Source organism: Dunckerocampus dactyliophorus, chromosome 1 (genome assembly GCF_027744805.1).
Source record: "Dunckerocampus dactyliophorus isolate RoL2022-P2 chromosome 1, RoL_Ddac_1.1, whole genome shotgun sequence".
Classification (NCBI taxonomy): Eukaryota; Metazoa; Chordata; class Actinopteri; order Syngnathiformes; family Syngnathidae; genus Dunckerocampus; species Dunckerocampus dactyliophorus.
In genome coordinates this window covers 27939793-27964161 of record NC_072819.1, presented here as the reverse complement: position 1 = coordinate 27964161, position 24369 = coordinate 27939793, and the positions used below count along the sequence as shown (strand labels likewise).

The 24369-nt window shown below is 42.4% G+C and overlaps 3 protein-coding genes across 6 annotated transcripts in view; 1 reads left to right on the top strand and 2 right to left on the bottom strand.

Moving 5' to 3' along the window:
- pex14 (peroxisomal biogenesis factor 14) overlaps positions 1 to 430 on the bottom strand; it is a 92634-nt gene extending 92204 nt beyond the window's left edge. For both annotated transcript variants that reach the window (XM_054771336.1, XM_054771345.1), the window contains exon 1: positions 338 to 430. In XM_054771336.1, the coding sequence (XP_054627311.1) occupies positions 338 to 367 (30 nt within the window). In that variant the 5' untranslated portion in view covers positions 368 to 430. The remainder of the gene's footprint in view (positions 1 to 337) is intronic.
- A 227-nt stretch (positions 431 to 657) lies between these two features.
- dffa (DNA fragmentation factor, alpha polypeptide) lies at positions 658 to 9096 on the top strand. Of its 2 annotated transcripts, none has more exons than XM_054798190.1 (6): positions 658 to 864; positions 1416 to 1574; positions 1651 to 1805; positions 4946 to 5093; positions 5706 to 5827; positions 8359 to 9096. In XM_054798190.1, exons 1-6 carry the CDS (start codon positions 771 to 773, stop codon positions 8557 to 8559), a joined length of 879 nt encoding a protein of 292 aa, XP_054654165.1. In that variant the 5' UTR covers positions 658 to 770; the 3' UTR covers positions 8560 to 9096. The 2 variants fall into 2 exon arrangements, with proteins under 2 accessions (XP_054654165.1, XP_054654154.1); XM_054798179.1 differs by having other exon boundaries at positions 4889 to 5093; positions 8359 to 9095.
- Positions 9097 to 17937: 8841 nt separating this feature from the next.
- masp2 (MBL associated serine protease 2) lies at positions 17938 to 22606 on the bottom strand. 2 transcript variants are annotated; one of them, XM_054782736.1, is made up of 6 exons: positions 22489 to 22606; positions 22196 to 22418; positions 21943 to 22120; positions 21233 to 21364; positions 19120 to 19316; positions 17938 to 18940 (listed from the first exon to the last, which is right to left on the bottom strand). In XM_054782736.1, exons 1-6 carry the CDS (start codon positions 22494 to 22496, stop codon positions 18767 to 18769), a joined length of 912 nt encoding a protein of 303 aa, XP_054638711.1. In that variant the 5' UTR covers positions 22497 to 22606; the 3' UTR covers positions 17938 to 18766. The 2 variants fall into 2 exon arrangements, with proteins under 2 accessions (XP_054638711.1, XP_054638721.1); XM_054782746.1 differs by having other exon boundaries at positions 22196 to 22318; positions 22489 to 22573.
- Between the last annotated feature and the right edge of the window lie 1763 nt (positions 22607 to 24369).

Sequence of the window (24369 nt, the reverse complement as noted above, 5' to 3'; positions counted from 1 at the left end):
CTACACGTCATTACGTGAAACAACACCACATGGCTCGTTTGTGACACATTCCTTTGTTCTGGTTACCTAGCAAGTGTAAACATGATAAACTTGCGTTGTGACACAGAGAAGTTTGAAGCAACGTGTACAAAAAGTATGTATCTGTCCGAGCAAAGAGGCAATTTATGAATGCTTCCATAAACTAAATCCCATTCTATGTAGCTATTACGCTAGCATCACAATGTAAACAGCAAGAGGGGCAAAAGAAATACCATTTAAATAATAATGTTCACGTTATAAGACGATACTGTCCTTTTGACACACCAAGAGCAAGTTGAAATTATAAAAATATTTTGACCTGTGGCTCAGGGTGGTCGGCAGATGACATCTTCCTGTTAGCGTCGAAGGCTACTCGATGGATGGGCTCAAATTCGATTGCTTCTGCCTGAGTACAAAGTGCACTATGACCTCATGGAAATTTCACTGTAGGCGCTTTTACAGTACCGCTGTCAAAATTATATTTAATGACGTATATTTCAGACAGAATACATATTCTTCAACACACTGTTATTTAGAGAACGTCATTGTAGTTTTGGAAAGTATGCTTCATCATTCTGTAGTCCTCTTAACAAAAACTAGTACAGGTACTCCATTACCCATCGTCCCTTTCGCCACTACTGTTCTCAAACTGCTAAAAAGCGAAAGACTAGTCAGAGCAGCCAGTAGTCACCTTGCCTACTCTCCCTGCAGTGTCTTAAAAACAATAATTACATATTTGTCGTTATTGTATAATGGCTGATCGGAAGCCGTGTAAGGTGTGCAACTTTACGCGACAGAAATCATACGGTTTGGTCGTCCCTTCTCTTGAGGAACTGAAGACAAAGGGTGAGATGATTGAAATTCGAAACATTACTTTGCAGATGCTAAGATTGATAACACTGACAGTGTATTACAGCGCATAAACTCGAAAAAGAAATGTAATATAATTAAAACATGTTTAAACTGTGGAAATAGGCGCTACTCTGTGATTTTGTCATTTAGTCATACTTCGTGACAGTAAAAGGTACACAAACTTAGTTAATCAGGTGTTGACGTCTTGTTAAGCGCCCCTGCAGTAGTTGCAATTCAATATTATCCGACATGATCATGAGCTAACGCTTCGTCTAGCAACATGTCTAACATGTTCAAACTTGCAGCATGTAATCAGTCAAGATGAACGCCATTCTCTCTGCTCATTCCTTAAATGCTAGTCACCAGGCGTTGCCCAAATCACCACCTGCAGTAGGGGTCAGCTAAATGTTATGAAAATATAGCTAGCATTAAAAGTGAACAACACCACAAGCATTTTTACAGTATTGATCTGAGCTGACGTTTGTTCTTGCGTGATCTTAATATTCATATTTTTATTATTTTAACATATTTTGTCATTCAAACAGGAAGTGAGTGTCTTGGATTCACACCAAGTGACTTGGTCACAGTGGTCTTAGAAGACGATGGGACAATAGTGGCGGATGAGGCCTACTTCTTGTGTTTACCCACCAACACAAAGTTCATGCTGCTGCATGAAAAGGAGATGTGGTCGCCCCTTCGCAGGCGTGAGCAAGTTCATTATGTTTGGAATGTGAATAGCATCCTGTAAAAGTGTTTGGTGCTCATTCACCTTCATTGTAGTGGATGGTGGCACAGCGTGGATGGCGAGGGATTCAATGATGCTTGAAAGTGACACCGTAGATGCAGCCCTTCTTGCTGCACCGTGGTGGGACCTGGCCTTACAACTCAAGCAGGACCTGGCTAGTGTCATCCTCATGTCTGAAGAGGACTTACAGGTAGTGTGTCACTGAACAAGCACGCTAGACTGTATGATGTCTGTCTGTCAAACAAACAGTACAGTGTCTCACAAAAGTGACTACACCCTTTACATCTCAGCAAGCATTATTACATCTCCAATGGCAATATTATACAAATGAAATATGGTATATGATGTACTGTCCTCTGAAAAGCACACAGCCATTATTGTCTAAATAGTTATCAAACCAAGTGAGTACGTCTCACAGTGAACATGTCCAAATTGTGTGTGATGTATTTAGTGTGAACACCATTGGTATGTAGCACTGCCTTGGGTATGGAATTCACCACAGCTACACAGGCTGTTACTGGAATCCTCGTCCACTCCTAAATGATAACATCACTGGTGGAGCTGGTGAATGTTAGACACCTCGCACTCCTCCACCATCTACTTGATGCCGCTGCACAGATGCTCAAATGGTTTCAGGTCTGGAGACATACTTGGACATTCCATCCCCTTCACCGTCATATTTCTCAGCAAGACACTTGTCATCTTGGAGGTATGTTTGGGGTTGTCATCACGGTGGAAAACACCCATGCGCCCCAGTTTCCCAAAGGAATTGGGCTTCAGATTGTCACAGTACATTCTGTTTCCCTCAGTGAAGCGCAGCTCCCCAGTGCCAGCAGCATTAATGCATCCTAAGAGCACGATGCTACCACCATGCTTGACTGACAAAACAATTATCTTGGTCACCTGCTTGTTTTGCCAGCTATTCAGTCAATAATAGCTGTGTCTTGAGTCTCATTTTTAATGGACAGTACATCTAAACTGCAATGCTAGCTGTACACTGACTGAAGTATATGCTAAATGTATAGTGCTTTTCCACCTCCAAGGTGGTCAAAGTGCTTTGACACTGTTAGCATATTTACTTACGGATGATGCAACATCAGCAGCTGGGGGTTCAGTATCTTGCCCAAGGATACCTCGACATAATCACGGGAGGACGGAGGATCGAACCCGCAACCTTCAGATTGGAGAGACGACCACTATACCACCTGAGCCATGCCACCCCAGGACATATTACTCTGTCCCCTGCATGCGTGGCTGCATAAAGTGACAGGTAGCTAAACACGATTACTTAACACTGAAAAGTGAATGACTCAGACATAGAAGTAAATTTGAAGGCTGTCATGGTCTTCAATGCCAGAAGACTTATCTTTCTTGTGAAACTGAAAAATACAAAAATATGTTAGATATTCATAAAAATAATTATAAATGATATTTGGTCAAAGACAAAAGAAAAGTTAGCACCTGTTACATTCAGATGAAAATGTGATTTTTTTTTAGCATTTACCTATACATCTTCCCTCGCTACATCGTGGTTCGAACATTGCGCCCTCATTCTATTGCGGTTTTTCACAAGCTAATAAATGATTGCAGTTTTGTGGTTGACTACAGCCTATTAGTAAAAATAAATAAGTGCATATTTAAGCAAATTGTACTTATTTGTGGCCTAAATTAACCATTTTGAAGCATATGAACTAAAATGCAAATACTGTACAAGACTGAAGACGTCTTGTCAATGAAAGAAGAAGCGAACGTAGTATTCTACATTGGCCACAAGGTGTCGGTGTCAATGAGACAATGATGAGATGTGATGCCATTTATTGCAGGTTTAAATGATCTCAACAAGCACTATAATAATCACACAATCATAACACCAGCTACTGTTGGGGCCATAACCCACAACAAGCTAAAACTCAACTCTGAACCTCTGTCCACCCGCCACTAAGTTCCGCTAGGAAACACGTTTACGTACACACGAGCAGGAGTTTTATTTATGTCTTAAATGTCTTATTTACTCTTATGCCTACTGTATTGTGTAATATGTGTGTAAAGCCGCCATTACATTACACCGATGAGACAATAACCATTGCAGGAAATTAGCTGCCCAGAAAAATAAACGAACTGCTAACATGGGTCTGTTACCCATTCATCCATTCATTTTCTATGCTGCTTAGCCTCACTAGTGTGGCGGGGGTATGCTGGAGCCTATCCCAGGAGCGAGATGTTTGTAGAGCCCCTTTCACACACAAACCAGCAAACACGACCTTAGACCTTTGAATATGTGGCAATATCACCTTTGAACTTCACCGTGTGACAATAGCAGCCAATTAACTTTTGACCCTCAAACCAGCAGAACTTCCCTTTCCCACCACCAAGAGGCACTGTGCAACATGGTATTGGGAACAATACCACTACTGCTAAACTAAGTTTAATATACAAAGAACTGTCCATTGTAGACATTCAAGACACAAGAACAGCTACTTAAGTCAGTGGTCTGTGGAAGGTTTTAACAGTATAACAAAATAAATAGATAAGATGTGAATTTCTCTTAGAGATGAATAAGGTATCTAAGTATTTGTCCTACATATCTTTTATTTCACCCGAATGTTGGGATCCTTCCCTTCCACTTGCAATCGCTATGATTCAAATCTGTATATCTGATACCAAAGTGAGAGGGAAAGTTGAACACCAATATAAGTTAAACCTTCAAGATTAAACTCTTAATACACAACATAATCATCAAACTTACTTACTTATTCAAATAACTCACAGCGCAATGAAGAACGTAATGCCATGTCTCCTTCCTTTCTGCTATGACTGTGCGCTCATACAGTACTTGAGTGTTAGACACTAATTGTTTTTCATTTTTATTCACATAACCCAAATGACAATTGGCATACCACTGAGGGTACGTGTACCCCACTTTGGGAACCTAGGTACTAGATAATGTTACAGCAGGCCTGGTTACAAGTGACTCACAAGATGGAGGTCAAGGTGGATCCTCTGTATTGTTGTCCATCCTGTAAATGTTGGTTTGAAGCACAAATCCAAATAAGAAGACCAGTGGAACATCCCTAAACCACCAACCACCAAGAGGGCACTGTGAAACATTACATATACTGTAAAAAAATGAGTACTGAAATGTCAAGGGTGTCCTCATTTATCTGTGATACTGTGCAAACACATTTCTGAGATATCTGACAAATTCACTACAGGGCAGTCTTTGGTTCCACAGTAAGCTCATTTCAGTGAAATGACTGTCACATGCTGTTCCAGAGCTTAGTGGACGTTCCCTGCCCTGAGCTAGCTTCTGCTCTTGGCTTCAGCAAACAGAAGACAGAGAACCTTCAGGAAACATTGCAGAGGGTTTTGGACCGTCGCGAGGAGGAGAGGCAATCAAAGGAGTTGCTCCAACTATTCCTCAAAGCAGTGGACAAAGAAGAGGGATCACAGAGAGAGACAAGGCGGCCAAGCGAGGAAGGTATTGTGGCAATTAAGAGAATAAATATGCAAGTGATACATAATCTTGATTCATTATGCAGAGTAATTAACAAAAGTAGAAGTTTTTCAATTCACATTTTATTTATACGGCACATTTAAAACAAGATATATACCAGATAAGATATAGAAGAAAAAGTATATGTAATATTTGCTATATTCATTCCATAACAAAATATTTGTCAGCATTGTATAGGATCTGGTCAACCTCTAAGCTTAATCTAAAGCATTCTCATCAATAATTTTAGACACTTTTTTTGTCAGAAAAAATGAAAGTAGCAAACATTTTGCTATATGTCTTTGCCACTTTGCCTTTCCCAGCCATCAAAGAATAAAAATGTGTGTATGTTTTCTGTGACCAGGCCAACAGACATCTGATGAGAATTATCAATTAAGAGTAATTCTACATGACTGCAAATACAATAAATGGAATGCAATATTGCAACATAGTTATTTATATTTAAGACACGCTTATGCCTTCAGCCACCAGGTGGAACTATTGTCACAGCTGAATAAGAGCACACGCAGCCATTTGGCATCCCACAACAAAATAACCTCAGGTAGAAATCATTATTTCTTCCATTACATGTGCCAGGAGCTGGAAGCATGGATGTGACTGATGGGATGGACCAAGCATCTGAATTCATGTCCAGGACGCTAATGGTCCTTAAAGGAAAAACAAGCCCAGAGACCAGACTGTCCACTGAAGATCTTCAAGTAACACACACACTCAGTCTTCACGTCACACATTTCTTTGCACTTTGCTAAGCAATTGTGTAAACAAGGTGCATTTACACAGCACAGCAATGCGGGTGTGTAACTCAACAAAGCACAAGACATTTTCTAAGTATTTGAAGCAAAAATAAGACCTTCCGTCCTTTGTACACTGCAGAGTTGTGTAGTATCAAGTTGCTTACTTTAGTTTAGTATGTTTAAAATGCTGTCCATGGTCATAAACAACGTCCAGTCAATCAGCATTATAATAACATGAATCAACTGTTTCGCACGGTGGCAACAGATGGTGGGACGAGGGTTTTTTGATTGGTGGCTGTTGGATGAGGTTGCACGAGGTTAATCACCACAAATGTACAATTTAGTCCAGGTGAATGTAGTGGAATCTCTGAGGTAAAACAATCCATTCCAGGAGGTTATACCTTGTTTGTGCTTTTAAACTATGTGGGTCATCGAAAATGATGGAAATAAAAAATAATCCATTCCAGTGTCAATCTGTTACAACAGTAAAAAGAAATGCGGTAATGTTAATAGTAAGGCAATAAAATTCTTAATATCTTTTGTTGATACTGGCCATTTTATTGTATAAAAACCACAAAAAAGACACAAAAATCCAAAGAAAACACATGCAGAGTTAGGCCGTTGATGTTCACTGAGGTCTCATGAAGAATGCCACAGTCTTGGGCAATATGCTCATGTCTTGTTTCTAGGGATGCTCTGATCAGGGTTTTATGCTGCCGATTCTGATACGATCATCCATGAGTGAAATCGATTGATACCGATCACATGGATTAACTGTAAATGTTTCCATTTATTTATGATGAGTGGTATTGGCCAGGGGTGTCGTATAAGGGGGGAAAGTTACGACAATCTGACAATCTGCCATGGGGATAGGTAAGAATAGGTAATTATACAAAAAAAGGGGAGGGTGGAGGGGGGGCAACCTGATTTGTTTTTCATGGAGCCCATAATTTCTGGCTGCACGCCTGCTATTGGCGATATGATATGAAAAAGGGAAGCATAAAATCATCTTAATTTAGACAAAAAAATATTTCTTCTTACTTTTTCAAGAGAAAATTTATCACTTGTGAAACTCACAGATGATGAGACAACTTCTTTAAGGAGACCTTGGATCTGAGAGTACATTTTCTGGTGGAGCTCTAGCAGGACTTCCAGGAAACTCGCAGCAGGGCTTCAAGTGAGAGAGCAGTCAGCGAACCTAGTGTCTTCCAATGCTGAGAAAGGCTGGTCATCTCGTCCTATTAATTCAATTATTGTTGGGGTTATTTGCTTAGCCTTCTGACTGCCACACACATACGTGCGAGTGTTGGCTGCGTAACAGATGCTGCCCCGTGAGCCTCAAAAACTCACCATACTCGGTCACGTGTTTGTTCTTAAAATACTGTATTAAAGCTTTTTAAGCTTTTATCTTGGCACGCCTGCGCAGTGCGAAGAACATGGGCGGGAACGCTTGCCCAAGACCTTAGAGCAAGGACACTACACAGCACACGGGCATCGCAAATGGCTGCAGAATGCAATAGTACTAGCCAGAGGTGATCGGCTGTTGTGATTGGTGTTGAAAGGCATTTATCGGCGTATGCCGAAAACGTGCTTTTCTATGGGAATCGGCCGATATTGATTGGTGGTCGATCAATCGGAGCATCCCTACTCGTTTCAGATCATAAGTGGTGCAAGCTGAGGTCTTGTGCAATATGCTGGCGTCTTGCATGACGTCATTCACAAAAGCAGTTTAAACTCTCTTCGAGGTCTTTAGTATACAGTCGTCCCTCTCAACATTTCAGTTTGAACATCGCTGATTTGTGATTGACTTTGACCTATTAGTCAGAAAATATGCATATTTAAGCAAATTGTATATATATATTTTTTTTTACCAAAATTAAGCATTTTCAAACACAAAAATGGCTACATGAACTAAAACACATACACTATAAGCCATTAAGACCACCGACTTGTGAATGTAGTATTCTACATTGATCACTAGGTGTCAGTAATTGTTTGACGCCACCACCGAAGCGCCAGACTTGAGCAACCAGCTTTTTATCTATTTATTAAATTATCTCACAACAGGCACAATAATAATAATCATCATCATAATAATAACATGTATGTTATTGTTGCGGCCATAGCCCACAGCAAGCTAAAATTCAACTCTGAACCCCAAATGTTGCTTCCTGTCCATTGATTCTGCTCCCCTACAGGTAAACTGTCTCATATCTACTATATTGGGTAATATGAATGTAAAGGTGACCGTATGGATGTTATGTCATGTCTAGATGGCTCTAATAATGTTACACAAAAAACAAATTTAAAAGATCGTAAAAGGAGTTTCTATACCATTAAAATATTACATTCACAAAGGAGGAGTCCTACTTTATGGAAATTCACCTTTTACGTTTCGATCTGGAGCCAAATAACGACAATAAACGAGTGACTACTGTGTTTTTTCAATTTTAAACCTTTTCCAGTTTTTAAAATGAGGCTGTTTCTGTGTTAAGATGGTGGTTTCCAAAGGAGTGGAGGTTATGCAGCAGGTGCTGGGCTGGGAGAGAGTGAGGACGTTGTCGCTGTTACAAGCCTGTGAAGCCGAGCTAAGCCGCCGTCTTCAGCAGGTTCAGGCCGTGCAGTCCATGAGGGGCAGCAGGGAGCCGTCTAGCGAGAAGAAGTTGGAGGAAGAGGGCAAAGGAAGCAGCAACTAGGCTGGGTTGTTTCCCTGCCTGAGCACGGACTGATAAGAACTCCTGCTGACTGCCTCAGGGCCACTAGAATGGATTCACCCAATCTTTAATGCTGGATTTCATAAATGTCAACAAGGTTGATGTTTGTAGCGTTTTCTACAACCACTGAAATGCTTTTGACTCCAACAGAAATGGAGGGCTTTGCACAAGTTTTTATCAAACTATCTGATATACATTCCTTATTTTGATGATCAAGCCGTCAGTGAAAAGAACATCACATACAAAATGTCTTCATCTGCCTTTTAGAGCTTATGTTTCTTCAGAGTTTAGTCAAGTAAATAATTGACCACTGCACCTTGTGAGCTTTCTACCAGTGACTGTGACAAACTATATTCATAGTAATAATAAAGTTAGACTACATTGGTACTGTTTCAGTTTGTATTGCACCTCAATACCACTATTAATATTGCAATCATTTTGCCTTTAAGGGAGAATTGTTAAATGTATAATAGAACAAATAAACAATATAATTTTGGAGCAAAATTGAAATGCCTTTTTTGCTTCTGACTGGGAAAGGATAATTATGTATATATGTATGTATATATGTATGTATATGTATACATATATACTGTATGTGTGTGTATGTGTATATAGATGATGAAACTATTGAAATATATTTAAATTCATTTGTAATAAGGAAACAGATAGTTTCACTGAATGTGTCTGTATCAGCAGGAGTGATTGAGGTATTGGTTTTGGTTTTAATCAACAGATCCACCAAACTCAATACACAACCTCTTTGTAGATGGAGTGAGGTTCCTCAGACTAGCAAAGTTAGCCAGTCCAAGTTACCTTAAGATTGCTTAATTTCTTGCTCATATTTCTCCATAAATATCAAGCTAGCATTAATTTCTTTGTTAGAGTTGGAATTGCCCTGTGATGGGCTGGCAACCAGTCCAGGGTGTACCCCACCTCTCTCCAGCTCACTTGTGACCCTAATGAGCAGAAGAGGTATAGAAAAAGGATAACAAACCAATAGAAATACACTTAGTGCATAATTCTGTAGACTAGATGTGAAACAGTCTGATTGTTTTGGACTTGCTGGAAGGGTCCTTTAGTGAAGACTTCTGGTCTACAGAAATCTGCTCTTTAGACTGGCCATGGTGTTGTAGAAGGGGTGAGTGACATCATTCACGATTGCTCTGATCTTACCCAGCATTCTGTTTTTGATCACCTCCAATGTAACCAGCCTGATGCCCACAACTGCGTTTTTGATACTTTTCACGTTATGTTTTTTTCCTTCACCTTCATTCCAGCTCCCCAGCACATAACGGCAAAGATGATGATGCTGGCTACAACTGACTGGTAGACAGCACCGAATTCTGGGCTCCCATACAATAATAATAATTTGAATAAATATCTTTAGTCTTTAGCATTATCTGCCATCTAAAATTGGTATAAAACGAACAATCAGTAATTTTTTATTTTCCCATTCATAACCTTGTTTTCGAGATTTTGTGAATGATTATTGTAGCATATCACTTCAGTGATTTTGTTTGGGTGCAGTGCCTCCTATGTTGCTGTACATGGCAGGTGTTTTGTTTTAAACCCTTCTCTGTGAAATTTTTGAAACTGATCAGGATGTGTAACATTTGTGAGCTTAAACGATATGCAAATGCTAACATCAATATATGTGTAAAGCCTGACCTTTGCCTGGCAAAATGTTACAACCGAGTGCACAGACTAATTTATAAAGAGTCAAGAAACATGATAAGATGTTCATCATTTCATGCAAGCAAGCTTCATTGAACACGCCCAGCTGACATTAGGATGCAGATTTGTCTTCATGAGTTATGTCGAGGTAGGCCACTTTAACAAGAGTCAGCATGACGCCATACACGATTATTAAAGTTACCTACTGGTATAGCAGACGTGTGATGTAGTGCGCGTGTGTTGGTCCATGTGAGACATGTAGGCTCTCTACGGTGAACACACATGACGGTGGATTCGATTTTCCACAAGGGTGAGCCTTATGTGTACTCAGAGGTCACAATCAGCTGTCTTTTAAAAGTACTGTATTTAGGTAATGTGACAAAGGCAGCAGTCAATTTGTCTTATAACAAACACGATTCTACCCCATCTCTCTGCTGCACCCTGAAACACACGCATTCATGATTTTGTTAGAACTGCAAACGAGGAAAACTGCCTAATACATGTATTTTAAAAATAAATATATGTCACAAACAACACTGCATATGATGCACAAATACACTAGAACAATAAACACTTTCGTCTGTATTGCTTCACTACATTGATGCATGTGATGCAGACCAGAAAGAAGATGGCAGGAGGCTGCCGCTAGACAGCTACTTAATGGGTCTCACAGTGGGCGTAATTCCTGTGGAATTAGATCCAACTGGGCTGTCGTGGAAGCAGCCTGCTGGTGTCGAAACAATCAGGATTAGTACTATTATTTGTTAACTGTAACAACTGTAGCATTTTGTACAACAGCATACTTTTATAATGTGGTTAGATGGTTATGTGTCCACCTTAGAATGCCTTTTTCTATTTCATATTTTCTATTTCATTTCATTGGACAAATTTTATCACAGTTACTCCAAAAACTTGGAGTAGGTTTAATGGCAACTATTGTCCATATGTACTTTTCTTTTCTGAATCCAAAAAGTATAATAACAAACGTTAGACTTAACATGCACATTTAAAATGTACAGTCATGCAAAATTATTAGACCACCCTTGTTTCTTCAGTTTATTGTTCATTTTAATGCCTGATACAACTAAAGGTACCTTTGTTATGATGGCGATACTATCACAGGATCTCCTAGCTCGCCAGCTGATTTTGAGTAGCTCACCAAAGGGTCAAAGAATATTTGATTCAACACTTAGTAGTTTTTTATTATAACTGTTAAAGTCAGACTTTATACCTTTGTATAATGAGAAATGACCACAAAATGCCATAAAGACAACGGCCACACTGTTTGAGTGGAGATCTGCTCGGTAAAGTACAATTTAAATGTTGACAGCTCTAATAGTGATGAAAGTTGGAGACCCCTGGAACCTGGACACTGAATTTAAACTGTTTTAAGTGAAGCAGGGCAGACTTTTATTTAACAAAGATATTTATTTGGATAATTCCATTCCATTTTCCTCCACTTATCCGTCCTGAGGGCAGCAGTCTTAGTAGGGAAGCCCAGACTTCCCGGTCCCCGACCACCTCTTCCAGCTCCACCGGGAGGACACCAAGGCGTTCCCAGGCCAGCTGTGAGACATAATCCCTCCAGCGTGTCCTAGGTCTTCCCCGGGACCTTCTCCCGGCTGGGCATGCCCGAAACACCTCACCAGGGAAGTGTCCAGGAGGCATCCGGACTAGATGCCCGAGCCACCTCAGCTGGCTCCTCTCGATGTGAAGGAGCAGCGGCTCTACTCTGAGCTCCTCCCGGATGACCGAGCTCCTCACCCTATCTCTTTGGGTGAGTCCCGCTACCCTACGAAGAAAACTCATTTCAGCCGCTTGTATCCGCGATCTCGTTCTTTCGGTCATGACCCAAATCTCATGACCATAGGTGAGGGTGGGAACATAGATCAAGCGGTAAATTGAGAGCTTTGCCTTCCGGCTCAGCTCTCTCTTGACCACGACGATCCGGTACAGCGACCACATTACTGCAGACGCTGCGCTGATCTGCCTCAGATTTGGAGGTGCTCAGTCTCATACCAGAAGCTTCACACTCAGATGCAAACCATCCCAGTAAACGCTGAAGGTCACAGCCCGATGAAGCCATCAGGACCACATCGTCTGCAAATAGCAGAGATGAGATTCTAAGGCCCCCGAACTGGACTCCCTCGACACCTTGGATGCGCCTAGAAATTCTGTCCATGAAAAGGGCAGCCTTGGTCGAGGCCAACGTTCACCGGAAACAGGCTTGACTTACTGCTGGCAATGCGAACCAGGCTCCTGCTCCGGTTGTACAAGGACCGAATGGCATGTAGTAGTGCGCCACCAATCCCATACTCCCGGAGCATCCCCCACAGGACACCGCGAGGGACACGGTCGAATGCCTTTTCCAGGTCCACAAAGCACATGTAGACCAGTTGGGCAAACTCCCAAGTACCCTCCAGTACCCTTGAAAGGGTGTCGAGCTAGTCCAGTTTTCCGCGACCAGGACGAAAACCATATTGTACCTCCTGTAGCCGAGGTTCGATTAACGACCGTACCCTTCTCTCCAGCACCCTGGAATAGACTTTCCCAGGGAGGCTGAGGAGTGTGCTCCCCCTATAGTTGGAACACACCCTCCGGTCACCCTTCTTGAAAAGGGGGACCACCACCCCAGTCTGCTCCACAGAGCGTCATCATCAGCTGAATCATCTTCTGCCAGCGTTGACAGCACGCTTGCGAGTTGGTCCACCACTACGTAAGTTTGGCTGTCTGGAAGAGGAAATGATCCGTGATCAACTGGCGGACCACACAGCACTTCCCAAACTGCGGAAGAAGCTGTTTTTGTCAACCTGCCATTGTCAACGGCGGTAGAAATGGCCTTTCAGCTGGAGCCTGCTGCTCAGTTAGTATTGCAGCTAACAAATACTGACCCCATCCCCTCACACTCTACCTCGCTGGCACAGACGGTGGCGGGGGGCTGGCAGGCAGTCCCTGCTACTTGCTGGTGTCTGGCTAGTCTCGTTTCCTGGCTGGCGGCTGTCTGCCTGCCTGCCGGGGTGTCTCCTTTGGCATGTTGGTGGATGAGTGGGGGGTGGGGTGATGGCTGGTCTGCGGCATGGTGGGGGGCAGGGCTGGCGGGGACGTGTGCTTAGGCGTCCGGCGGGAGGTCGCTCCTATTGTGGGCCCTGTCATGTGGTGCTTGCTTTTCTGTCCCTCCTTGGTGCTTCTGGCTTGTGTGCCTCTTGGGTGTGGCCGTGCTCTGCTCTATATGGGACACAGTTCTCTTGTTGTCACTATAGTGTGACTCCCTGGCCGGCCGTGGTTGTGTGTGTGTGTGTCGCGTGGACGCGGTTCCTGCTGTTCTGGTTGTGGTCGGGTCTGCCTTGAGGTGTGTGGCTGGTCCATTGTGTTTGCCGGTTTGGGGGTAGCATTGTGGACGCTGCCTCCGGTGGGGCTCTGGTGTTGGGGATGCTGAAGGTACCCTCTCTGGGGGGGTTGGAAGGGCCAGACTGGGCGTCCTGGTGGGCCAGGCAGGGCCTGGGGGGGGCCTGCGGCCCGTAGCTTGCCCGAGGCTGTGTAGTGGTGAGTGGTCTGTTGGCATGTGTGCTCAGTCCCCCCCGCTCAGTTTGGGCGGTGTTAGGGGGCATGTGGGGCCCTCGTTCTTCCTGTTCCGCTGCACCAGTTCACCTACACATAGGACTTTGTGGGGTTGTCTACGGTCGGGCGTGGCGGGGGAGTGGAGTTGGCTTGCGGAGGCTCCTTTGCCGCTGGCATGCCTCTGACTCTGTCGCCCCTCAATTTTAACGGCACACTTAGACACTTATGGTTTGGGCAGAGAGGGGCTCACCATACTTCAGCTGTCCCCCAATTTTAATTGTATTGTTAGCTGTCATCCACATACATCCCTATGATATACATGCACACACATACATCCCTCAGGGACACAGAGACCAGCCCTTAAGAGCTGTCCTCCTTTATTTATTTATATTTTTTAATTGCATAATAGGCACAATCCCATTTTCCCATACACGGGTGCAGCGGGCTGGATTGGGGTACCTCCTGCTTATTTCGCGGCGCCCGTCCGCCGGCATTGGGGATGTGGCTGTGGACTTGTCCGCTGGCCGTCACGGCGCGGTGGCTCGCCCGGGGTGGCCTGGCTTGTAGGGTGTTTTTGTCTGGTTCGCCTGCCCTACCCTGGGGTGGCCCGTTGGGGCCAGTTGATGCCGGGGCTTGCGCCGAGGGGGCGGGTTGCGGTGCTTCCCTTACACTGACCTAGGCCGTGGGCACTTCTGTGCGCTTGGGGGGGATTCGGCAGTCTCCGGGGGGTGGTGCCCATGCTACTGGTGGCCTTCATGCCTAAGTGGTGGCTTGGGGTTGCTGCGCCATGGTGGCTGCTGGGGGACTGGGCTGTCTGGTGGGGTTGGGCTTGGTCCTGCTCGTGGGGACCGTGGGCCTGGGTGACAAGCGGGGGGTGGGGAGTGTGCGCCCTGGGGCCGGGTCTGCCAGGGGGGTAGTGCTCTGCTTGGGCGTTTGTCACCGCTGATCTTTGAGCTTTGCTGGGCCGCTGTCTACGTCTTTGCCTCCCCCGGGTCTGTCTGCGGACTTGTCGGGGGTGGTGCTCCGGTGCGCGGGTGGTGCGCCATCGGTTCTGGTTCTGGCTTCCGGTGGCTTGTGGTGTCCGGAAGCTGGCCATCGGCGGGCTCCTTTCCAGTTGCGGGGCGTCTCTGGGCCTGCTGGTGTGTGGCCCCCGATGCCCGCCTGCCCTTGTGGGGTGCAATCTTGGGGGTTGGCTGTCCTCCGGCCTGCCGGCGCCCTGTTTCTGGTTGGGATTGCCTCTCTGCAGCCCCTTGCTGGTCTTCCCGGCGGGGAGAGCTCTTTGGGCTGGCTTTTAGGGGGCTGGTCTTTGTGCTGCCTGTCTCTGTGGGCCCGGTGGCTTTCTGGCAGTGGGGGCTCAGTCTGACTGTGTGGGGCGGATCTTGCTGGGTGGTGGGAAGCAGTCCCTCTCCTTTCATTGAGAACCCAGATCTATGCAGTTGTAACGTAGGAATATAAATCGATGCATCGATGTAGTGAATGAATCGTTACACTTCGTGCTCCAGTTGATTGGCCACCGATCACCCTTTCCTTCACACTGTGCAGACGTACAGCAGCAAAACCCCAAACAAACATGTCTACCATGTGGAACTTTTATGCGATTTGTGAGTGACGTAAAGTTTGCTTTTTGCAACGCATGCCACGAAAAAATATCTCGCATGGCGAGCACATTAAAAGGATTCAACGCAACAAATTTAATACTGCATTTCAAGAGCAAACACTTGGCGGAATATGGTGAGTTTTCACGAGTCACAGCAGGGAATGAAAAGATGGCAGCCAGAGCAGCAAGAGGCAAACGGCAGCTAACACAGCCAACGTTCTGCAACTCTCGCCCTTATGAGCGTGACAGTTAGAAGGCAAATAATAATAATAAACAAATAACCTGAAAAGTAATTGAATTTATCGGACGAGATGACTAGTCTTTTACAGTAGTGGAAGACACCAGATTCTACCGGCTGCTCTCTTACTTGGAGCCCTGCTATGTGCCCCGTACAGCTCACTGGGTTGATTCAGATTTTCAACTTCACAAAGCTATTCTCAGGAGTTTTGTGGCTCCCACACTGCTGTAGCTTTAGCAGATGCATTTATGAAAATCTTCCTTACTTGGCATATTCCAAAAGACAAGGTACTTGTGATACTGAATCCCCAAAACATGGTGACAGCTATGACAGATGCTGGGTTGCCAAGTTTGGGGTGTATGGCACACACCCTGCAGCTGGTCATCCACGATGCAGTGCTGTCACAGCGCAGAGTAAGTGACATTATTGCCACAGGTAGACGCATTGTGGGGTACTACAGGCATTCTCCCTTAGCATATGCAAGACTTCAGAGTGTACAGAAACAACTCAGCCAGTTCACCAAAAAACTGCAACAAGATGTCAGCACTCGGTGGAATAGTACCAATTAGATGCTCCACAGTCTCCTTGAGCAAAAACAGGCTTTGGGCGTCTATACAGCTGATTTTGGTCTACCTGCTGCCTTTACACCTTCCCAGTGGGAAGTGATTAAAAAAATAACAATGCTCTTGGAACCTTTTGCAGAACTGACCAAGGGAATATGCTCATCAACTGCATCTGCCACTGATGTGACAAAGGCAACATTGCTGGAAGCTGTCACCAAAAGATTTGCGGACGTTGAAATAGAGCCCCTCTACAGTTTTGCAACCGTCATACACCCAATGTGAGAGAAAAAGCAACCTGCAATGTCAAATTAATTAATGTGATTGTCCCCTTTCAAGGTACAAACACAGATTTTATCCTCAAAACTCAAGACCACAATACACAAATTAGTTCTTGATGTGATGACAGAGGTCAATCAGATTGATTCAAAACAACCCGGTGCTAACAACACAGACCAGCCAGCAGAGAAAGTTCCACAATTTGGATCCCTGTTTTCAACATTTGATGCAAGGTTTCCCCTAGGATTTTTTGTAGCTGTGGTGGTGGGCTGCACTTTTCCTCACTAACATTTTTATGATATTTTAAATTGATTTCAAACTAATTGTGGTCAATATTTGCATAAATAATAAGCTACATATCCATTCATACAATATAATACTTAAAATAGTTAAAAAAAAAACACACACACATTTTTAAGGTGTGGCGGCTTTTATTTTGTAGTGGTGCACCGCCACGATCAATTACATGTAGCGGAAACCCTGTGGTGAAATCCTAGCAGAAGAAAACACTCAGCAGGCTCAACACGACAGTGCAGCATCATTAATGTTATTTTAAAAGAAAACTGTCAAATTTAACTTTACATACAACAAACCTATTATTTATTGTGTCGACAGTGCACAACAAAGTGTCAGGTTTGGCGCACACCAAAGTGAAAGTCTGAAACCCAGCGCAGAGGAAAAAGACAAAAATGATGAACAAAATATTTAATGCAACAAATGGTGTCCACAAGGGAAAAAGTACAACACAAAACAGGAAAATCCACAACGGGTAGAACAAACGGAAAGCGCTGACAGGAGAATAACTAGTACTATAGTAACAAAAAGCACTGCAGGCAAACCTAGGCAGGAAACTAATACTAGCAAGAAGCAGAATGCAGGACTGGATATACCTCACGGCAAGAATGAACAGAGCCAGAAAGTAGGGAAAAGGTACAGGAGCCGGACTAAGCAGCAGCAGGTAACAAGGTAACAGGAAGTACAATCTGGCACCAAGGTATCGCTGCTGCCTTGCTTAAGAAGGGTCCCAGGTGAAATTGCCTGCAGGTGTGCTCGAGAGTCTCCGCCTTCACCGGCCGGAGTGCATTACGGACAAAGAGCAGATAGGCGGCAGCAGAGCGACAAGCAGAGCTTGACACAAAGTATGCACAGGACAATAAACCAAGGTTACAGGTATTTTCAGTTTTAGAACTCGTTTAATAATTTACTAAATGAAGCCTGTATTTGACATGCTTTTTTGTTGACTTTATGTCACGTTATCCAGGCAATGTTTTGAGATAAGTGGCCTTTTACTTTTTGCACTATTTAGCCTGTAGAGAATTTTGATTACTTCAATCTGTTGATGATTGTGTTCCCGAAAGCAGGTAAATTTTGACTGAATATTTGCTGCATATTGCCTGTAATTAGTTTATTCTCTTGAAAACTCTAAATTAAGTCTATTTTATCGTTTTGTTATATATATATATATATATCGGTATTAGGGATGTCTGATAATCTCGGCCCACCGATATAATTGTCTCGATACTGCCACAAAAATGTTGATGTCAGTATAGTGTTTTTCCCCATAATGAAAACTGATAATAATGTTGTATCGATAGATAGATAGATAGATAGATAGATAGATAGATAGATAGATAGATAGATAGATAGATAGATAGATAGATAGATAGATAGATAGATAGATAGATAGATAGTTAATGATGGGGGAAATTGGAATGAAGCAGAAAAAAGAAATGACTAAATCAACACAAGCATTTCTTTCATACCAGGATGCTTAAGTGTATACCTTTGACCCACTTGTTGGGCAGAGACGGATGAAATGCTAGTGAGGAAGTGCAAAAGTGTCGAATTAGATGCAATGTCTTGGTACTGGAGCACCCTATAACCACTGTTTTGAGGTGGCGCAGAAATGAGTCTGCATAATGTATGAAGGTTAAAGGAGTAGCATTCACAGCTCCATAGACTTGCTTTTGTTCTGATTGATTGATTTGTGGGATTGATTTCATCTGGGCTTGAAATACATTCACGTCTTTAGAAGAAAGTACTATAACCATTTGGGTTCATATCAGTTTGTATTAAATCTCAAAGCAAAATGTCTCTCTGATCATCAGATTGTAATTTAGAGTCACAAAATGACAGGTATCTTTGCATTCTTCTCCAGATACACTGTGGAATAAGCTATGGAATGATTCATCTTGAGTTTTATTTTTACATTGTCAGAAATATCTGACCCTATATTGAATATAATATGGTAAAATAAAAATGATGGTAAGACTGGTAATATGACTATGTAATAGGGAAGTATGCAGCATTCGTACTGTTGTACATGATCTTCCATCCTTTGTTTTTCCCACTCAAGTCAGATCTAAATGTTATCTTCACTTGGTTACTTCTTGTTTCGATGCGCCCTGGTGATGTCGATCCGCAGAACGGTCCGTACTCTTGTCCAGCTGTCGAAATCTTGTAAATAAAAACCAGGGAGGGTGATTCATTATTGGCACAATTCGTGTTAAATATGCAGAAAACCACACGGTCCAAAAGCACATCACTTTAGTGTCGTTTAGACAGTGACACACTATCTACGCGAGCATGAGGACGAATACATTGTTGAGTTGTTGCTCTCTAGTCACATGACTCACCTTTAACATATCGTATGGACATGGGACATCTGGGTGTCCCTCTATGTCAAAGGGCTCCTTGAAGTCCAGAGTTATCTCGTAGCCCTTTGGAAGATGGATGGTGTGGTTGCAGTGACTCATAGGTGGGTATGGGCTCGGGTAAAGTGGACTTGTCAGAATCCCTGACATGTTTCTCAACACCTGGCTGTGGCATGGTACTGTAGAGATACAGAGCCAGGACACTGCCATTAGGTTTTGGTACTTTTAGTATTGGCAGCGCAAAAGGTTCCATTGAAAACTAAAAAACGGACATACAGTAAAATAATTGGATTCGGATGTGTTTGTATTTGGAAGTGTTTATATTCCAATGTTTTTTAATGTCTTCTGATTTCCCCTTCATGTCCTTAATTTTCAGTGACGATTTAAAAAAAAAAATTCAATGTCTTTGCTTTTCAATGTCAACTCCCTGGTTTTCACTTCCAATTTTTTGTTTTTCCACTTTCAACTTAATGGCAGTGTTTTGTCTCGAGTGGGAGCATACATGCGCTCATAGCCCCTTCCCTGAAGCCCTCCCACTCTACACCAAAACACTGCCATTAAGTTGGCAGTGAAAACAACAAAAATCAAAGTGAAAACCCAAAAGTTCCAACTGACAAACAATGTCGCTGAGAAAAGGACGGGGGGATTCTGAACACTGACATTGACAAGCTCGTCATAATATAAAAAATACAATTTGTATTTTTGTTTATTTTTCAATGGAACCTTTTGCACTGCCAGTGCTTGTTTCAGTGTCAATATTTATTTATTTTCTAAAATGCCAACATTTTCTTTATCTTTTTTATTTTTATTATTTAATTTTATGCAAATACACCAATAGACAATATTTTATATCATCTTTATTGTCTAAAAAGTGGCAACTGCATTAACGGCAAGTAGGGCATTTTATTTGTAATACAGAGTAGTAATTCAGTTGCAAAATTCATCCATCCATCCATCCATTTACTATGCCACATATCCTCATTAGGGTCGCGGGGGTATGCTGGAGCCTATCCCAGGTGACTTTGGGCAAGAGGCAGGGTATATCCTGAACTGGTCGCCAGCCAATCGCAGTAGCAAATTTCATATGATAAATAAACTTATTTCATAATTCTTATAGTGATGTGTTCTGTGTAATTTTTGTCATTGGCCTATTGGGTAGTTACAACTGACCACAATGAATTCTGCCTAGCAACAAGTGGCCAGGCTTGTGTGACATGACCTGGAAAAAGAATCCAAGCTATTCCGTAATGTAGGTCCAGAAGTATGTGTAGTTGTACACAGTCACAAAGTTTTTTAAATATTATACAGCACCACAAATCATACAACTACATCCGAAATGTACATTGCTGTGTCTTGAATTTCATTTAAAGAAAAACTCTGATTTAGAAACATCTCATGTTGTGGCTGCTTCCTGACTCCAGGTAGCTTTACTAAATAAATATGTCTCTTAGAATAATACATATATCAATAGACTAAGTATGGGGTCATAATAAATGGCATTCATTAAGGTTGAATTAGTGACGCAATAAATGTGCAGATGTTGTCCCAGACTATACTAATGAGTGTTGCACAGAGGCTATAATTCATATAATTATTAAAACCTGTGGGCAGATAATCATTTTTTTTGCAAATTCATGTCATTATTTATTTTGTCACCCTCTTCCTCCTCCAGCAAAGAGTGATAAGTCAAGCCACGTCAGAGCTGTAATTGTGATTTATTACCACGCCAGCACACTATTAGTGCTGCGCATCGGTATAAATTTTTAATATCAATTTGAAGTTGCTTCTCCCCTGAGATATCAACACTAATTAACCTTGCGTTTAGACAGCCGGCAGAGATCAACTGCTTTATGCGTCACAAAGCTATTTGACTGTGAAATATCTCAGCACAGGCCAGCTGTGACTGACTCCAGGACTGTAATCATCAATGTAACCCGCATGGTTCTTCTTTTTGAAGACTTGTTGGAGTGTAGAAGTTAAGAATTGGGCTTTAGCCTTCAATTTAATCAGTTTTTCATAAAGAAATGTCATTTCTAATTAATTACATTGATTTAATTTGTAAACATTGCATTGTATCTGACCTCCTCTTGCTCACCTGTACAAGAACGTTTGTTCTGATGGAGCAGGTATCCTGGTCTGCATGTGCAATAATACCCGCCGATGTAGTTGTGGCAAAAATGGTCGCACACTCTGTCCTTGTGCACACTGGACCGACACTCGTTGACGTCTGTAGAAGACAGAGAAGTCAGAGTAAACTGCATGGCTGCCTTAGCCTAAATGGGACCAGGCTGTGATGAAATGGACATTTATTAGGTTGCATTTGATTGATTAGTAGAGTAGAAGTCGTGCGCGTTGCAAGAAGCTCCCAAGTTGTATAGCAGCATTTGTTTGTCGTGTCCAATTAAAAAGGGGATTTTAAATTGGAGAAAAGAATCCCAAAACTTAACTGTATAACAAGGCAGGTCACCATGTAGGTCATTTGCGCCGTTAGACTAAACTAATAAGCTCAGGTGCTTTTGTGCGAATTGTTAACATTTGCATGCAATGAGAAGCTTAACAGGCTTCTATTAAGGTGGTAATATTTTCAGTGTCTGGGATAACTTCCGTTGTGAATTGGTGCTATATACTGTAAATAAAATGGACTTCACCTGATGCACATCCCTAAACTGTGCCTGTGATTATAAAATCCAACTACACAGCATACTTTTTACAGAAACTCTATATGATTGGACCAGTATAATTAAAAGCATCAAAATACACAAGTCTGCGCTTCCAGGCAAAAAAAAGTGTCACTTTCTACATCACCTTCTGAGGTGTAAAACGCTTGGAAGCCGGTGAATCGCTCCTCGTTAGAGTAGTCACTCCTAAAGACCACTGACATGCGGTTGCCGGCTGACAGGATGACAGTGTTCCTCGGGGTGCTTTCATGGTTCTTTGCTTCTTCTCCACAGAAACGCACGGTATCGTTTCCCTCCGCCAAAACCTATTTGGACAAGGTCAGGGCGCTTTAAAGACCCAATTTAAATAATTTACTGCAAATAGTGTGAGCAGGCTGTACCTGAATGTAGTCATACTCGCACAGGTTGGAGGGTTCGACGCTGAAGTGGGTGAAGTAGAGTTTGACCCTGTGGCCTTGTGGGACGCTGATGTTCCACACCATGTGCGTGTTATCAGGGTATGGCTGGGGGAAGTTGGGGGAGGTGAAGTTGCCATATAAGCCTGTCATTTCCACACTCAGCAAGACATGGAAGAGGGAAAATAGGACAAATACACAGCCACCACTATCACAATAATGTGTGAGTCCAGCAGTTTCAAGAATGTTTAAAAATAGTATGATAACCTAAGGCTCACCTGGTCATGTTGTGGCATCACAGTCCTCAGATGTTTTGTGTCTGTTGAATTGGTTCTCCCTCAGCCCAGTGCTCTTTGGGTAATTGAACCCGTGTGTCGTGTCCAGCTGACAGTTAGGTAAACAAAGCGCGACAGGCACATTATCAGTGTCGTCATCACCCAACTCCCTCGGTCGCAGATGTCAGGGGAACTAGACGTCAATATCTTGTTGAAACCTCTATTCTTGCCGCTTCGACACCATAACATCCGCTTTACAAGTCAGCCCACATCACACGCCTTATGAAAAACAATTAATAAGGAAATGACAAGAGAAGTTTTTGTCACTTTAATAAGTGACACAGGCCTATGCCAATCCTGTGGATCAGCACTAATGAGTATCTTAATGTACCACACTGATGCAATGAATTTTGTCATTTACATTCAGATTGAATTTGACAGTCTCCTGTCTCCCAATGCTAACAAACGTAGAACAAAATCCTGGCTTGCATCTACAGTTAAGGTCAAAATTATTCATATTCTAAGTTTTGGATCAAAGTAACTTTTATTTGATGAGTGGGTATCTTCTAGCTGGAAACAACTCAAGAAAGTGGTGGAAAAAAACAAAAGCTGTGTTAGAGAAATTCATTGATTTTTTTACATTTTGAAAATGATTCATATCCCTGATCTTATTGAAAAACTTTGAGGAAACGCAATCTTTTGCACCATTCTAAACCATTCTGGTGACATAAGGCATAATTTAGACAAGGCGGTTTCAAAGTGTGGCACAGTGAGCCTCCCCTGAGAGAACACAATACAACTGGAACCTACCCTACTACCTGCAAAATTAATTTCTGGAGCATATTTTGTGGCATATTCTTCTCACCCTCGAGTCTGTTTACTCTCTAACCGGAGGAACAAATCTATTCATTTTCCCTCTGGACATAATTTTATTTAGTTTATAAGGTATGAAAAATATTTTTTCTTTACTAACCTTTTAAAAACATCGACAACTGACTAAATAAATTGTCAAAACTGTTTTTAGTTCTTTGTGTGAAATTAGTTAAGTAGGTTTTTGATCATTAATAAAAGTAAAAGTGCTAAATACATCTCTTTGGAAAAGTTGTAAATGTAGGTAAAGATGTGACATTGTTATTTATTTAAAAAAAGACTGGTTGCACAATGACGACAAGACTAGCACAGCTAATTATTGCGCTAATGTTTTAGTGAGGCAGTTAAATAAAAGCCACGGAACAATGTATACATTTTCCTTTCCCACTGCATTGAATAGACAAGCCCCTTTTGTTCGCATACAGCCACAGCATAATATTAGTCACAATGCACCAGGACCAATATACTGTACCATTTTGTTAAATATGTGTTATGCCTATGTGCTGTGCGTGTGTTAAAATGGTAAAAAGGTAACCCGTCATCATAATGCCCACTTATAAACAGGGAATGACAGACTATTAATGTTTTGTGTTTTGATAGAAAGCACTTATTGACAGTATTCAATTTGTGTCAGACCCTTTCAACTAGCAAGAGTTGAACATTTTGTAAGTGTTTAATGTCCAAGCACACATTTATCTGAAAGCTAGCGGCCAGGAGTGAATTACTATAATCAACCACATAAGCACCTTTGTTAACTCCCCTTTGCAAATGACCTCTCTGATGTCTGATGCTAGTCTTTTGAAATGCTGCCATAACCTTTTCCTGTTTTTGTATGACTGTGATGTAAGCTGGGGGACTATTAAACTGCAATGCAGCGCATACTGATGGCAGATGTTCTTTTTTCGGGGGGGTGGGCATCCAGTTACCATTCTGCCTTTGACGCTCCAGGATGTCACTAAATTAAGACTTAACATAGTCATAAATAACCTATTGATGCCATTTTTTACACGTACG